At 36.6% G+C, this 17192-nt stretch overlaps 2 protein-coding genes across 6 annotated transcripts in view; one reads left to right on the forward strand and one right to left on the reverse strand.

Annotated features, from left to right (window-relative positions):
- Window positions 1-286: 286 nt before the first annotated feature.
- haspin (histone H3 associated protein kinase) lies at window positions 287-11435 on the forward strand. Of its 5 annotated transcripts, XM_026203728.1 has the most exons (19): window positions 291-440; window positions 851-919; window positions 1362-1540; window positions 1657-1761; window positions 1983-2153; window positions 2238-2325; window positions 2433-3049; window positions 3906-4686; window positions 5367-5541; window positions 5738-5895; window positions 6280-6465; window positions 6600-6685; window positions 6776-6838; window positions 6969-7060; window positions 7147-7226; window positions 7742-7830; window positions 7933-8075; window positions 10891-10993; window positions 11095-11435. In XM_026203728.1, exons 3-19 carry the CDS (start codon window positions 1374-1376, stop codon window positions 11297-11299), a joined length of 3309 nt encoding a protein of 1102 aa, XP_026059513.1. In that variant the 5' UTR covers window positions 291-440; window positions 851-919; window positions 1362-1373; the 3' UTR covers window positions 11300-11435. The 5 variants fall into 5 exon arrangements, with proteins under 5 accessions (XP_026059512.1, XP_026059513.1, XP_026059515.1 ...); XM_026203727.1 differs by lacking the exon at window positions 851-919 and having other exon boundaries at window positions 287-440; XM_026203730.1 differs by lacking the exon at window positions 851-919 and having other exon boundaries at window positions 1331-1540.
- The window catches only part of fam184b (family with sequence similarity 184 member B), a 32607-nt gene continuing 26840 nt past the window's right edge, over window positions 11426-17192 (reverse strand). The window contains exons 13-19 of the mRNA XM_026203726.1: window positions 16248-16378; window positions 15981-16144; window positions 14505-14669; window positions 13657-13765; window positions 13465-13569; window positions 13100-13353; window positions 11426-11912 (exon numbers count right to left, since the gene is read on the reverse strand). Of these exons, the coding sequence (XP_026059511.1) occupies window positions 11822-11912; window positions 13100-13353; window positions 13465-13569; window positions 13657-13765; window positions 14505-14669; window positions 15981-16144; window positions 16248-16378 (1019 nt within the window). The 3' untranslated portion in view covers window positions 11426-11821. The remainder of the gene's footprint in view (window positions 11913-13099; window positions 13354-13464; window positions 13570-13656; window positions 13766-14504; window positions 14670-15980; window positions 16145-16247; window positions 16379-17192) is intronic.

Genomic DNA, 17192 nt, shown 5'->3' on the forward strand with positions numbered 1-17192 from the left:
TTGTTTTTAACTTGAATTTTTTTTTACATAAATTGTGATATCAGTAGACCTACTATCTAATATGAAAAGTATTATGGATTGTTTGTTACATGATTAAAAGTCTGGACTAAGCAGTGTATTAATTTGCAATTAAGGCACTTGTTTAATTTTATAAGGCAGAGCTGAACGCACGGATGATGGCTGCTGCAGCCCTTCAGAAGGGTGTACAGTCCACAGTATACAGAAGGTGGCGACAATGATCCAAAAGATCGAGCCGCCGTTACACATGAAGAAGAAAAAGCCAATCAGCAACTGTTCTCAGGTTTGAACGTAAAGCGGTTCTTCAGTATGGCCCTTCTCAGTATTGTTCATTGGTTCTGTAATCGAAGACTTCACATTGTTTGCTTCTACGGCTATTAAGTAATCTTCAGAAGCTATCTACATGGTGATAAGTTGTTGAGGTAAATTTAATTGTCAACATAATAACGCTTTTGTTTTTTTAAAATATGGGTATGGTAGCGCAGTTGCTTCCTGTATAACGATAGCTGGTTATGCATGTAAGCAGTCAATAATTAATTAATTATTTTCAAATGATTTCAAATAATGTGTATCAAGAAAGTCTGTTAGTAACTGCAAACCGTTCGATCCTTTCTGATCTAGGACATTTGCCTTGGAAATGTGTATATTTGAAAACTGTCAGTGAAATGTCACTGAACGTTCAAGTTGATTCTCTGCTTGTGTTTAAGTGCCTTCATTTTTGTGTTGGTACGTTACATAAACTGTTTCAAGGGATCATTAAATAATAAATAGTTTATACAAATCTCTAGAAAACCTACATTTCAAATAAGACTAAAACATGATGATTTTTTAGGTAATCTCCATCTGTAAAGATGGTCTTTTCGGGGACTGTGAGGTGGAATGTTAATAGTGACACTGTACAGTAAGGTCTCATTTATTAACCTGAACTAACGGGGAGAAATGTATTCTTATAGCTTTTATTAACCTGTGTTAATTTTGGTTAATAAAAATGTTCATGTTAGTTTGTTTACATTGCATTAATTTATGTTAACAGATACCATGTTTGATATTAAATTATATTAATAAATGCAGTAGAAGTATTATAAATTGTTAGTTCATGCTAAATGATTTAAGTTGAGTAATATTAACAAATTAAACAATGTAAAGTGTTACTAACATTCATCATACATACATTTATTAGCAGAGGAATTACATTTGTGTTTTCTGTTTTGGGTCACTTCATGATTTCCCAGGGGCTTTAACCCAAGACCTTGCTTTGGCTAGCACATGCTCTAGTTTAAGTTACAAGTTATCATTTCTCCATTTTTATAAGGTAATGGTTTTCTACAAATTCTACTTTGTAGTAAAGATCCAAAATGAATGCAACAGGAAAAAATGGGCCGGTGTTTATCAAGACGTACAGTAAACGAATGCGAAAGGTGGAGCCTTGGTTCTCCCCTGACCTGAAGAAAGCAGCTTTCTCTTTTTCAAGCACCCCCTCATCAGATCAGTCCATATCAGAAATCACACATCCCAAGAAACGGTAAAACTTGCTCTCACCTATTTATTCATTAACATTGCCATTTTATATTACAAAACTCTTCTGTAAGCAAGTTGTTATTATGCATTACAATTTCTCATTCCATTCTCTGTTCTAAGGAGAGTAAGAGAACCAGGCTCCCGTGCTGCAAAGAGCAAAGGCATGGCTGCCGTAAAGGAGAAAGAGAGTGATGAGGAAAACTACAGGCCGTCTGTATCATCCAGGTCAGGACTGTGGCTTAACAACTAAACAACATTGTGTAGAACAGATAAACTATCAACACAGAGAATATATTATTTCAATAAAGAATTTTCTGTCAACTTTCATGAACCCTAGATCTTATTTTACTCATCATTTGAAGATTCTAAAACCCATTAGAAATACTCAGTAGACTGAACAGCTATTATCTTTGTCTTCAATGTTCTGTATGACTTTGCTTTGGCAGAAAAAAGGCAAATGCAAAACCGTCAGTAAGGACAACAGCTGCGAGAACTCAAACAACAAAGGCAAAACGAAATAAACAATTAATCGTTTTCAGTAGCAGTGAATATGAGGATGACGCCTTGATGATGAAGAATGAAGTCCGTTCTAAAACATCTGCTGATGAATGTGCTGGGTAAGCTTGTAACATATTTTGTGAAAAATCTAATAATGCATAACACGGTCAGCATAAGTCAAATGTTGTTTTGTACCTCTGCAGTTCCAAGAAGGTATTAGACCCTCCCCATTTGGGGAGATTTGTTACACAACGCAAAAGACCACTGGCAACTATCCAAACTAAGAGGATAGTAAGTAACAGTATACTGGGGTTACTTTGTATGCAAGAGAGTAAATTCTGATGGACTGTCGTTAAAGCAGGATTCTTGTCTTTCCCGCTTTTTTCCTTTCCTCCTAGTCTGTTGTTCTTCACCGCACACTAGATTCCTCAGATGAGTTCCTCCCTTCATTCTCCAAAAATAAGCGTGTTGCAAGCAGAAGGCCATCTGACATGGATATACATGACTCAAAGAATCAAGCTGCTCTCAAGAACCGCAAACGCTCACACAAATGTGTGGCTCTGGCTGAGGTCTCTTTCAATGATAGCGATGACCAGCAGCTCCCAAGTAAACGTCCCCTGCTATCAAGCACCCCTTCCCTTGTCTGCAGACAGCTCAAAAACTTACCAGAGCCCTCCATCAGTGAGATCTCCTCCCTTAGCTTTGATGAAATGCACCAACCTACAGAAAACAACAACAGCCTTCATAGTTTGAAGAGTGTCAGAGTTTGTGAGCACACAGCACAGGAGAAGACAAGTCAACAGCTCCCAAACCCAGGCATCTCTTCTGGAGAGAGAGTGATGGAGCGGATGGAGGGAGAAGAGGAAGCGGTTGTGGAAGAACGAACCGGGGATGGAGAGAGGGATCAGGTAAAAGAAGGATGTGCAGAGGCCATGCCTGCACAGCCAAGCACAAGTTTTGGATGTGTGTCACCACAGTCACACACAAAATCTTTAACAGATGAGCTAAAAAAGAGGTGAGTAATAGTTGTTTATTCACTGATTTTTTTTTTTTTTTTTTTTTTAGAGAGTGGTGTTTTTTTTTTTGTTATCTGTAGAGGAGTATATAGCAAAAATAAAAAATATATGCATTACATTGTAATTAAAAATAATTGTTTTTTACTTAAAGGAGTATTTCACTGAAAATGGAAATTCTGTCATCGATTAATCACTGTTGTGTTGTTTCATAACTGTACTGTAGGCTGGAATACACTACATGACATTTATAATCTGAACACTACCAGACTTTAAAATCATTCTGCTCACAACAAACTCATGCAGAAACATGTACCTTTTTGCATGGATATGCATGATTATCATCATACACAGCTTGATTTCCTGTTGTTTTAGATTAGTTCCCTTTTTTTGTATGGACAAAACCTGTCCCATTATTTTGTGATGTAATTAGAATTCCACTTTCAGTCAGTGCTTAAAACACAATGTATGTGGGTGAAAGTGACTCATAATGATGGAGCAGTTCATTTATAATATTAACATTAATCTCTTTACAAAACAACAACTGCACTAACATTAAAATTGCATTAACTGCAAAACATTAACAGAGCAAAGTTTGATCAGAAAGTGAGGGAATAACAGCCAAAAGAATTTCAGCAAACATACATACTGCTTAAAAAGTATCCCAGGATGAACCTCATGAAATGCTGGAATCGCTGCAAAGTGGCTGTTTTGTCAGTTCATTATTTTGATGTTCTGTCTGTTTCTGAATGTGGGAAATAGTGTTCAAACCTTTGACTGGTACTGTAAAACTGTCATATGTTTTTTATTTGAATGAAAAGTTTCGGTTAAGTTTTGTCTGTTTTGTCTGATATGTAGGTGTCGCACAGTGGATGTAACCATTAAGCTCAAAAAAACAGATGTCTCAGACATGGTACAAAGCTTCAGCAGGAAAGGGGAAGAGAAGATTGCTTCAGTTTGTTTGGAGTCCTCTGTGGCAGCAACCACTCAGAACAGCAAAACCTATGTAACCTTATCATCCAGCTTCTCTTCAATTTCCAAATCATCACTCTATATCTCCTCCTCAAGTTCTCTTTCCACTTCCCCTTTTCCTGGAGCAGTTTGCTCAAACCAGTCCCTCACTGGGCGTCTTAAAGCTGAATGTCTGTTATCTTCCCTTGCTGTCAGAATTCCACGTCTTGACTTGGGTGCATATCCTTCTGTCCACCAGGGGCCAACAAAAGCACCCTGCTCCGAGTCCCCATACACCTGTCACAGGGAAAGTGCCACCTCTCCACCTTATAAGGAGACAGGGAATATTATCCTAAACAGTCTAGTAAATAATAGGACTCCCCGTAATGCTGAAGCAGTTGTTCAAAATTTGTCAGCATCCTTCCAGCTACCTCCGGTCTCTCCACCTTCCTCTGCAGCTCCTAGCAAAACACGACCACCTGCTGTGCCTAAAGAACGCACAGGTGCTGGTTCTGGCACCGGTCGTAAAGTTTGCGTGAGTGGACTTAATGTCAGCCGCTGGTCAAAGAGGGGTACTGGAGAATTCAATGGAAAGCGCAAGAGAAAGGAAGGAAGAAAAAAAGCTGTATCAGGAGACTACAGTTCCTGTGGCAGCATGTTGTCTGCTGGAGCTGACACTTGTGCAGGGGTCAGTTATCATTGTCAAGAATACATTCAATTCTTTTACTAGTAAATGAAAAATTTTTTTTTTACAGTTGAGTTTTTATGATGTAACCGCTCACTCGGTTCACACATTCCTGCAGTTAATTTGGGAATTGCTTATTTAAATCATCTATGAAATGTATGCATTTTTTATTATTATTATTATTATTATTGCAATTATTATTACAATTATTTAAAATCATTTTTAAATGTTTTACACGCAAAATTAAAATGTTAAATTTTAAGTAATTTTTTTTTTAGTTTTGCAATGTTTGTTAACTTAAAAGGGAGTGAGTAATTATATATTTTAATGAACATTGTTAAGGTTATATATATATATATATATATATATATATATATATATATATATATATATTATCATCCCAGACCAACATCTGACTACCTAGTGATATGCTTCAGCACTTTTAGATTTATTTATGTATTTATTTTTTTCAGTACAGGTATATATAATGTAAAGTCGTTATAGAATATTGGATGTGCGCTTTCAGCCCCCTTTGCACATTGTTATTCTGTGTTTAGTAAATTAAATCTAAAAGTGGGTCTTTGGCTGAAAGATGTTATTTTTCAGAGATGAAAAATGCCACAGATTTTTCAATTGATTTTATCCAAGTGTTTCTTGGTCTCTTTTTCTGTATGTACGTACAGGACTCAACATGGGGCTGGCAGCAGGGCACCAGTGGGATTGGTCTGGCTGTGACACCTCTCAGAATGGAGCAAATGAATCTGTCTTCCATCCTGGCCAACTTCACTCCTGACACAATCACAACACACTCCTGGGGCCGACTAAAGGCAGCACTGTCCCTGCATAAGAAGAAAACTGGTAAGTGTTTACAGCAGGCTAGATGATTCATACATCATATATGATCTGCGGCAAGCTTTCAGTGACACCTGTGTTTTAAAACCTCTCTCTCCCTTTGAGAACTTGAAAGTGTGTCAAATGGACTTAAGTGCTTGTCACTGTTCCTAAAGCACCGATTACGTGTAAATTGCTGAATGTTTGTGTGTGTTTACCACAGCATTCCCCACCCCTCGACGCCTGGTTCAGTCTCATTTGAAGTCCCCGGGCTCTAGGTTTCCAGCTGAAAACAGTCTAGACTTGTTTGGTTCCCCTGTCTGCACACCATCCAGATTCACACCTTCACGTATGCTCCGGTCCACCATGAACACCCCCATGGTAAAGACATAAAGAGATCTGTGTTCACTCATCAAAACTAATGAACAATTGTTATTTTGGGACACTGTATCCCTAAGACTTGTAAACTTTCCTGTATTGATGGGACTAAGACAGGTAAAAATATATATATACAGGTATATTTATGTATATACACTCAAACACACAAAACACATTACAACTCTATCGATAAAAAAGTAAGTTAATGTAATGTCTACAGTAAAATGGAAAAGTAATATGGTATAACATATTTTGGAACATTTGTTTTTATTTTTATTTTTTATCCAGATTGAGTATACTCTCACACACTCAGTGATTTATTTTGTCTCTCTTCTCTTTTTGTTGTTGTTGTTGTTTTTTCACTGTCCTCCTTTGTCTATGGTCCAGATTTCATATGATGAAGATATAAGTGATGCAGAAAAAGTGTATCAGGAATGTCAGCAGAGCGGCCCACTTTCCTTCAGTGACTGCATCCCTCCATCTCGCATGAAACACTGCAACAAGATCGGAGAAGGGACGTTTGGAGAGGTCTTCTCAACCATAAATGAGTCCAACGAGACTGTTGCTCTCAAAGTATGTTCACAATTTAATCACATATGGTTTTATTGTAAAAGCGTACTAACTACTGTCTGACATATCATAGGGTGATTTTTTTTAAATATATACATGCAACTTACAAAAGTAATGTTTGAATGTAATTTCTGTAGATCATCCCAGTAGAAGGTAGTCAGCAGGTCAATGGTGAACACCAGAAAACATTTGGCGAAATCCTCCATGAAATCATCATTTCCAAGTAGGAAGCCTGGCGTAGCTCAGCATATCTATTGTACATTTGAATGTAATGTTGTGTAAATATTCATACACATCTTTAATGTCCCTACAGGGAGCTGAGCAGCCTTAACACGAAGGAGTTTAACAAGACAGATGGTTTCATTGGGCTCAACAAGTATGCAGCTTTTTTTTCTTAGCTAGCTTTGGTATAAAATCAGGTGAATAAAAGTCTGTGTTTGTGTGTGTTATAGTTAAATGAATAAAGAAGAACACAGATGTTTTTTGATTATTGGTTTAATTTTTAGTCTACATTGTGTTCGTGGATGCTATCCGGAAGCTCTGCTCAAAGCCTGGGACAAGTTTGACCGCCTGAAGGGATCTGAGAATGACAGACCTGGTAAGGTAAAATTTAAACAATCTTTACGCTGTTTAATTGTATTGTGGCATTCAATGTCTATTAATGTATTTATTCTGTTGGCACAGATTTCTTTGAAGACGAGCAGCTGTTTTTAATCCTGGAGTTTGAGTTTGGAGGGAGTGATCTAGAGAACATGAATGGAAAGGTATCTAGCACACGAGTTTAGCCTTTTTGCTTCGGTATATAGGTTGTGCTATTCCAGTAATTTCTGTGAAGACTGAACTCCACTGAACACCTTCGAGGTGAATTCAGGCCAACATCAGTTCCTGACCTCACTGATGCTTTTGTCATTGTATGGTTCAAAATGTTGTCATCATTTAGTTATAAGACTTCCATTCATCTTTGAAACAAATATTTTAATGAAACCAGAAAGCTTTTAAGTCTCAGAAAACCTTTATTCCAAATTTTGTATTTTGATGGAATTTCAGATTTAATTTCAAACAAGTTCATTTTCCAAACACAAATTAAGTGTTATGGTTTGGAATGACATGAGGGCGTGTAATTAATGAAAATACATTGATTTTTGAGTGAAATATTCCTTTAAAAATCAATGTAATAGCCTAACCTGTTAATTAGAAGTGGGGCATCCATATGCTTGGAACTATAATGTATCATTACAACAAGTTAAAAGTTTTTTTTTGTGTGTACCATTGATTGCAGCTATCTTCTATGGTCCAGGCCAAGAGTGTTCTACATCAAGTTACTGCAGCTTTGGCTGTAGCTGAGCAAGCACTGTGCTTTGAACACAGGTAACATGTTTAAAACTGAAATTGAAGTTTTATTATAAATGTACAATGTGTAAAAACCTTTTCTGTGTAAGCTGAAGTAAATGTTGTGTGCTGATGTTTCAGAGATCTTCATTGGGGAAACATCCTGGTGAAGAACATTAAGCACAAGCACAATGAGTTTATTCTGAATGGAACCGTGCATTCCATAGAGACACGAGGGGTTCACGTCAACGTTATCGACTACTCACTCTCACGCCTGGAGATTGGTCAGTCTAAGACAAAACTCTTTCTCTTACTCTTTTTAGTGCAAATAGTTTGCCTTTGTGACTTGTTTTCATAACATTAGTCACGAATCCCATGCTTATTAACTACTATAGATGTATATGTTAACCTACATGAAATACATTTTGCATGTCTTCCTAGCCTCATTTATAAAAATGTGATTTTTGTCTTGAATTCAGAGACCTTCCTTAACTTTTCTCCACAGCATCTAACAATTTAAATAATGCAGCAACATAATTTTGACAGTCTGTAGAATTTATTATGGCATAATTTAACATTCTCTTAGTTTTTACAAATGTTAATTCGCAAATTTCTCATATATTAGCTACAAATCAATATTCGGTCCCAACTGGCTAGCTGTTTACGGACAAGTTTGCAGATTTTTATTACACTTTGTATCGCTTTAATGAAGGTAGCATAAGTGTCATGAAGAAAGAGTACAATTTGTTCATTTATTTGTTCAATTTCATTTACTGACCATAAGAGTACAAAGTTATCCTTTTAAAGGGATAGTCCACCCCAAAATCAAAATTATCCTCATGAATCACTTAATCACATGTCGTTCCAGTCCCATAAAAGCTTCTTTCGTCTTCGGAACACAATTTAAGATATTTTGGATGAAAACTGGGAGGCTTGTGACTGTCCCATAGACTGCCAAGTAAATTACACTGTTAAGGTCCATCAGCATCGTCAGAATATTCCATCTGCCATCATTGGTTGAACCGTAGCGTTATGAAGTGTGGAGAATAATTTGTGTATGCAGATAAAATAAAAATAACGACTAACAATTTGTCTTCTCTGTGTCTCTCCACATCACCGTATAGCGCCATTTTGGAGGATAACCGATGAACGCATGCAGCTTACATTCTTGTCAACCGCGACACAAAGATGTGCTGTTTTCTTTCAAATCAAAGTGTAAATACATGCAGAAAACGTATCCTTGTGACATGGCACAGTATAGCATACGCAGTTTGCCTTCAGCTTATATTCTCCAAAATGGTGCTACGGTGATGTGAAGTGACCCAGAGGAGAGAAATTGTTGAATAAAGCCATTATTTTTGTTTTCTTTGTGTATAAAAAGTATTCCTGTTATTTCATAACATTACGGTTGAACCACTGATGGCAGATGGACTATTCTGACGATGTCTTTCATACTTTTCTGGACCTTGACAGTGTAATTTAATTGGCAGTCTATGGGACAGTCACAAGCCTCCCAGTTTTCATCCAAAATATTTTAAAGGGTTAGTTCACTGAAAAAATGAGAAGTATGTCATTAATAAATCACCCTCATGTCGTTCCAAACCCGTGGGACCTCCATTCATCTTCGGGACCCAGTTTAAGATATTTTAGATTTAGTCGGAGAGCTCTCAGTCCCTCCATTGAAACTGTGTGTACGGTATACTGTCCATGTCCAGAAAGGTAAGAAAAACATCATCAAAGTAGTCCATGTGACATCAGAGGGTCAGCATCGAAAATACATTTTGGTCCAAAAATAGCAAAAAAATACGACTTTATTCATCATTGTGTGTTCTTCCGTGTCTGTTGTGAGAGGGTTCAAAACAAAGCAGTTTGTCATATCCGGTTCGTGAATTAATCATTCAATGTAACCAAATCTTCTTGAATCAGTTTTACCAAATCGAATTGAATCGTTTAAAACGGTTCGTGTCTCCAATACGCATTAATCCACAAATGACTTAAGCTGTGAACTTTTTTATTGTGGCTGACACTCCCACTGAGTTCAAACAAACCAATATCCTGGAGTAATTCATGTACTCAAACAGTACACTGACTGGACTGCTGTGAAGAGAGAACTGAAGATGAACACTGAGCCGAACAAAAGATCTACTCATTTTTTGCTATTTTTAGACCAAAATGTATTTTCGATGCTTCAAAAAAATTCTAACTGACCCTCTGATGTCACATGGACTACTTTGATGATGTTTTTCTTACCTTTCTGGACATGGACAGTATACCGTACACACAGTTTCAATGGAGGGACTGAGAGCTCTCGGACTAAATCTAAAATATCTTAAATGGTGTCCCGAAGATTAACGTAGGTTTCACGGGTTTGGAACGACATGAGGGTGAGTTATTAATGACATAATATTATTTTTTTGGTGAACTAACCCTTTAAAGGAACACTCCACTTTAAAAAAAAAAAAAAAAAGGCTAATTTTCCAACTCCCATTCAGCTGATCTACGGGTCTGGCTTAGCATAGAATTATGCATTAAAATCATTAAATCTGATTAGACCGTTAGCATCTCGCTCAAAAATGACCAAAGAGTTTCTATATTTTTCCTATTTAAAACTTGACTCTTCTGTAGTTACATTGTGTACTAAGACCGACGGAAAATGTAACATTTGTTTTTCTAGACTGATATGCTAGGAACTACTACTTTCCTTCCAGCATAATAATCAAGGAACTTTGCTGCAGTACCATGGGTGAAGCAGGCGCAGGGATATTATGCAGCGCATTTTCGCCTGCTTCACCCATGGTATGGCACCGCAGTTCCTTGATTATAACGCCCGAATGAGAGTATAGTAGAGTATGTAACCTTTTAAGAGAGTTATAATTAGGCTAAATTTGCAACCCTGTTACCAGTCATGTTTTTAAATTAATGTTGCTTGTCTATAAAACAGTCATATGTTTTTTGTTGTTTTTACTATATTCAAATATATTGATGAAAATTGAAGAGTAAAATTTTGGTAAGAGGTGAACAACTTTCTACAGCCTGATACAATGAATATGAAATTGTTGTAAATTTTGAAATAATTTAGTTTGTCTCTCTCTTTTTTAGATGGACTGACGGTGTCATGTGATATATCTAATGATGAGGAGTTGTTTATGGGTCAAGGAGATTATCAGTTTGAAATCTACCGTCTAATGAAGAAAGAAAACAAGTATGTACTTTAGCCTTAGACAAAACATCTTTCAAATTCTTTCATTCTAAACCACTGAATGATTGATTCTCATAGTTTTCTTTGCATTTTCTCTGTCTCAGTAACTTCTGGTCCAACTATAATCCTCATTCTAACGTGTTGTGGCTGCACTATCTGGCTGATAAACTGTTGAGCATTAAATACAAGAGCAAAGCCCAGAGCAACCAGCAGAGGACATTGAAGAGCGCCCTCAAATCTTTCCAGTCGGAGATACTCAACTATCCGTCAGCTACAGAAGCTCTTATGAACTGCAAATTATTTCAGTGAAACATTTCTGTTTTAATTAACACGATAGATAGACCTGTATATTTCGAAATGTCTAGTCCAGGGGACAGTATTATGATTTTCTGTAAAAAGATATTAAAAACAAATAAAGAAAATATGCAATCATGCAATTTAAAAACAAAAATAAGTAATTTATTGATATACATTAATTATCTTGAGATTACAGTTACAGTTTTGGCATAGTATGGCAAAACCAGCTCTTCTTGGATTCTCTTTTTTTTTTATTCAGAAAAGTCTCAGCAGTCCACACCACATCTCTAGCAATCCAGAATGGGCAGTTCATTTTTATAAATTAATAGTTGTCCATGTTGGATTTGCTGCAGAACTGTTCAGGTATTTTTTATTTATTTTTTGCTGCCATTCGATCAACAGGATAAGATGCATCCTGTAGAAAAGCTTATTTGGTGTTAGCTTGCAGTTGAGTGTAATTATGCAGAAAAAGGAGACTTTGGTGAGCTTGTACTCAAAATGTTGGGACCGATATGGACGAAGGTTTGTGGGACCTCAGAAAGAGAAGTATTTGGTGAACCACTCCTGTTTTTGAGGGTCTTGTCCATCAGGCCCGGTTTCAATAACCCTCTGCTCAGCTGGAGTCCTGAAACAAAAGTAAAAGATAAATAAAAGCAGGAATCTTGAGAGAGAGGGGGGAAATAAAGTTAAGGAAGAAATTTTTTGACACTATCAATATTTTTTTTATTGCGTTTATAAGGTTAGAATGCATTTACCAAATTTTTTTTGTAAAAGTGGGCAGAACAATTTTTAACTTTACCATGCAAGGCTTCAGGTGTCCACATCTTCTAATTATAGTGTATGCTATTGTATACTACACATTTTGGCAATTATTATATTTATTATATAGTATTATTTAATGTGATTTATAGTATTTCATAATATTTCAAATTAGCGTTAATATTTGCTTGTATTTACCAAGCGGCAACCTTCTGCTCCTTATAAAAACCAACACGGAAATGACTAGAACTATAATTCATCGACTGACTGCTGGAGGCTGGCTCCAAAAGGACAGAGTCAATCCCATAGACTCCCCATGTTAAAATGCCCAACTTTACAGCAGAAAAAGCATGTTTACAGCCTGGTACCAAAAATTATTTTGGACTATATAGCTAATTTTGCCTATCGTGACAACTGTGGGGGGGAGGGATTTTTTTTTTTATAAAACTCATCTGTTTAAATTCTATTAAGCCTTAAAGTTCTGCATAATTATGGGCTTAGCCACTTGAGTGACAGTTGGATTGCTGCTGCTATTCACCACCGTTGAGCTAGGTGGGCGTGGTTTGAGCAACCAGCACCCGCTTTTTTGTCTATTTTTGATTATCCGGGAGTGACATGCAGCTCTGCCTATTTTTGGCTTCAAAAACGCTCTTCGGAAACCAACAGGTGACATCACGAACACTACGTCCATGTTTTTATACAGTCTATGATATTTACATATACATTTGCATTTTATAAAATTTGTAACAATTTATGTTTTACTAGTTTGAATTAATAACACCTTGAGTTAAAAACCTTAACTACATTAAAAAATTTCAGACCATGTTTTACAATATGAGATGATTCATCTCAGAACAGAAGATGCACCATATACAAAGAATTTTGAAGTTGCTTTGGATAAAAGCATATAATCAATGAAAAATATGTAATTATATATTATTAATTCTCCACATGAACATAGGACATACATTTAGTTTTGTATTAATCTATCTCAAAAAGAAAAGATAAAAGTTCCCAGGAGTTTTCTGGATTGGCTTTTTTGCGGGTGATTACCTGATGTGCTGGTTGTAGTTGACTTTAGGTGGTGGCTGATGTCGCACCTCTTGTGAAGGTGGGCGGCTCTGTCTGATAGAGGAGGCTCTGTGTTCAGAATGAGAGGAGGTGGGTGTGTGTGTCCTTGTTAGGGTATTCCCTCGCCCGCACTGTTCCAGACTACCACGCTCCATAACTGGTGAGCATTTGGCCTTCGGTGACCCCCCATCATACGAGCAGAGGTTTGGGATGCTAGTTTCCTCAACCCCTTTTTTCTATAAACAAGGCAACAGATCAAGTCCAAGCTTTAATAATCATGTTCTTTTAGTTTTTGTATGATACTAGATGAATGGACTGGGATTTGAAAAAGTGTAAATGAGTGCTACCTTCATAGTAGGTGTGAGGGTCCCTGCTTGTGTCCTAGAGTCATAAGGCTTCAATATTTCATCGCTGCACTGAGTTGGATGCTGGGATAGCTGGTGGAGGTCCTCCTGAAAGGAAAATAAAAATGATGTGATGAGACAGAAGGCTACTAGCGTCTTGTGTCTCGTACTTGTTTGTGTATGTGCATGTCTAACCACTAGACTTTTGATGAGTTGGTCTCTCTCGCTGAGCTTGTCCTGTAGTTTAGCAATTGTGTGCAGGTCTTCTACTCTCCTCTTCCCCCTTTCTTCCCTTTCTCTCAACCTACAATCATAAAATACAAGCACACAAAGCAGACACAAATATTAATTAAATGCAACACTTGAACTGTTTTAGTAAAGAAAAGAAAAAAAGTCCAAATGTTTAGAGAATAATCTCACAATTAGATTAGAACAGACAATAAAGGTGTAGCATTCTATCATTAATCATTACAAAATCTTATGTCTTTATTCTCATGTTACGATTTATTTTCAAAAATATTTGAAAGTTTTATTTACCAGGAAAATGCAACCTTTATTTTCATAATGTTTTGATTTTATTCTTTAAATCTAATGTTTTATTTTAATATGGCACTAAAACACTGTAAAACTTGTATTATTGACATAACATGACATGCTTATATAGATAATATGAATCATTCTAACGGAACCTTATGTATTTGAACTGTACTTTGTTGTTGAACTATAAGGTATTGTACAACTTTTTTGAAATGAGTAATTATGACTCTGTTATATGATGCAGTACAATGTTAAGCAGTGGTAAAATATAGGAAAATGTGTTAAACAGACCTGTAAGCACTGCATTTTTATGGCGATTATTATTAAATTAGCCAATATATTTCATTAAATAGCATGCAGTGTGTGGAATTTTACTCGCTTCAGTTCTATGGAAATATGAAGGAAATCCAAGTCACAAGACATTGCCATATATTGTCTTGCTTGGGTTAATTCTGTACGTATGTATGGTTTGCGTTTTGCATTATTGATGTGGGAGGAGTAGGTACTCTGTTTCCAAGGCAACTATGCGGGCCTGTAGTCGTGTTTGGGCGTTGGTGAAGTCTGATAGTATGGTCTGGATCTCCATTCTGTGCTCTCTCTTCACACTCTCCATGTCATTCCTGTGATCCGACCCAACTGCTTTACCCGCCTCATCATGTTCCTCTGAGAAACTGCACATCAGACACAATACATCAATATCACGCATGTATATTCTACTTTGTTCTCAGGCCTACAGCAGATATTAGATTTACTTTGCCTTACACGTCACAGCATGTGGTTGGTGCCTTTACGCTTTTCCAGGAGCAGAGAGATCTGAAAACTCTAATAACTGGCAAAGTAAACAATGTTTTAGATGGCATTGTTACTATAGTACATTGTCTGCCTACAAATTAAATTTATAAGTCCTATGAGTTTTGAAAAGAGATTTAAAAGCTATTTTAATTTAATTCAGATTCTTCATGCCATCACAAGATGCCAGTAGTTATTTAATATGTCACACATAAAACTGGTTTCAATCGATTAGAACATGACATTGAATTTAATAAACTTGAATAAAATCAAATTATTTTAGAGGACAAAAGCAATAATAAACTGCCCAAAGCCAATGTGCAAATGACATGAATATCAACAAGATCAGCTGAACATGCATGTCTTCTCTGCATCCTATAGAGTGCTATAGAGTTGTTACTGTTGAGAAAAATTTACTTGATGTGGACGTTTATGTTAGTGTTTCCTGGTTTGACACCAGCAGGTTTAAAGGGTTAGTTCTCTCTCTCTCTCTCTCTCTCTATCTCAAAAAAAAAAAAAAACTGTCATAATTTTCTTACTCTCAAACCTGTAAGAGATATTTTTTTATGAATCATAAGATATTTAAATACCTCCACTGGAAGTTCATTCCTTTAGAACTTCAAACAGTTCATAAAGACATTCTTAAATAAATTCTTATGAATTGAGCAATCAAAGTGTTCTGAAGAAACATATAGCTTGATAAGATGACCAGATTTAATGTAGACTTTTTTTCACATAAATATTTATCAATACATGCACATAGAGCACATCTAATATGGTCAACGGAAGATGGAAAATTCTCAGGTTTAATTAAAATGTTAATTTGTGTTTCTGAGATAAACATTTAATGGGTTTGGAATGACACGAGGGTAAATAATTTGAAGAACTATCCCTTTAAGGAGCTAATGCAGAGTAATTGGGAGAACTATCCCTTTAAGGAGCTAATGCAGAGTAGTGGAAACATGGAACAGTTTCAAATGGGCCCCTTGTCAGTGAATAATGGGCATAAGTAAGCAGTTCTTGACCAGAATAGCAGCAATGTGTACTACTTAGCAGTCAGTCTTGCCACTGACGCCCGTTCGAGTGTGCTTGTGGTCATCTTGTTACTGACCTCCTGTCTGCGTGCGTGTTTGAGGTCATCTTGTTACTGACCTTCCATGTGTGATTGTGCCTGTAGTTATTTTGGTACTGACCTCTTGTGTTTCTGTTTATGGTCATCTTGTTCTACTTTCTGTGCTATGACTGCACTCATGCGTTCTTTCAGATCTTCGTTCTCTCTCTTTAGCTCCTGAACCTCACTGCTCTTCTCATCCAGCTGTCTCTCTAGTGACTGTAAGCGGTTTTGCTGCTTCAGATCCTGAGGAGGAGACAAACAGGGAGAGAGAGAGACGTGGGGTGATGAACCCCTTGAGGCAGTGTATGTGTGTCTGTCTGTCTGTCTGTGTGGTTTGTATGTCTACCTGCTGCAGGGCCATCATTTGTGTGTGTGTGTGTATTTCGTTCTGAAGGTCCTCGATCTGCTGCATGTGTCTCTGGGTGACCTGTCTCACCCACTCAGTGTGCTGCTGGGTCAGCTCTGCCTTCTGCTTGTCTACACACACACACACACACACACACAGTTGGAAGACACATTAGATCAGACATGCTATATGCGCTGTGTTCAGTCTTGCTCTACTTTAGTCGGTGGCACAAGATGGTGCTGTTGTGCCAAATGCAATACATAATCATCAGTTCATTGTAAAAGAATACGATTTTTTCACACAAACCTTACCTTCTATTATATACGTTACTCATTATGACAGATAATGACAGTACTTACAATTACAATTACAATGTTCTAATAAAGCATTTAGAATATTTCTGCAAATATGGCATTCAGCATATTAAAACCTTTTAATAAACAAAGATATCCCTGCTAGTCTCTTCTGTCTGCTGTTTGAATATTATTACGCTCCATTTTAGTCCTTAATTAACATTCATTCTTATTCATATCCCTAATGACAGAAGAGTAGGTTGAATTGGAAAATATAGGCCAGTAACCTTTTTTTAAATAAGTTACATTGATTCATGTTCATTCATTTTAATGTCTGTATTAAAAAAAAAATAAATAAATACTGAAACTAATTCAAACTGAAATGCCATGGGCCAAAACGCAAATTTAATTCTAATGTGTTGCTGATTAGCTGTATTCATGTATAGTCCACAATATTTAGTATGTGTTATTTTGTTATAATTTTGTTTATGTGAGTTGTATTAGATTATATGCACTGCCTTATGTCTTAGAGGTCCTCAACCTTTCTGATTCCATCACCCAGGGTCCCCTCATTGTCAACGGCAATATTTGAAGACACACCAAGATATTTCCATTGTATCTACACTGAAAAAGCATTAATAAAAAATAAAAA

This window comes from Carassius auratus, chromosome 26 (genome assembly GCF_003368295.1).
Source record: "Carassius auratus strain Wakin chromosome 26, ASM336829v1, whole genome shotgun sequence".
Taxonomy (NCBI): domain Eukaryota; kingdom Metazoa; phylum Chordata; class Actinopteri; order Cypriniformes; family Cyprinidae; genus Carassius; species Carassius auratus.

Bases quoted from the DNA above. Each gene is read 5' to 3' on its own strand.
- haspin (XM_026203727.1), top strand. From the start codon at position 1,374: ATGAATGCAACAGGAAAAAATGGGCCGGTGTTTATCAAGACGTACAGT. The intron at 3,050-3,905 runs GTGAGTAATAGT...TCTGATATGTAG, and splicing joins ACAGATGAGCTAAAAAAGAG to GTGTCGCACAGTGGATGTAA. The intron at 7,227-7,741 runs GTATCTAGCACA...CATTGATTGCAG, and splicing joins TAGAGAACATGAATGGAAAG to CTATCTTCTATGGTCCAGGC.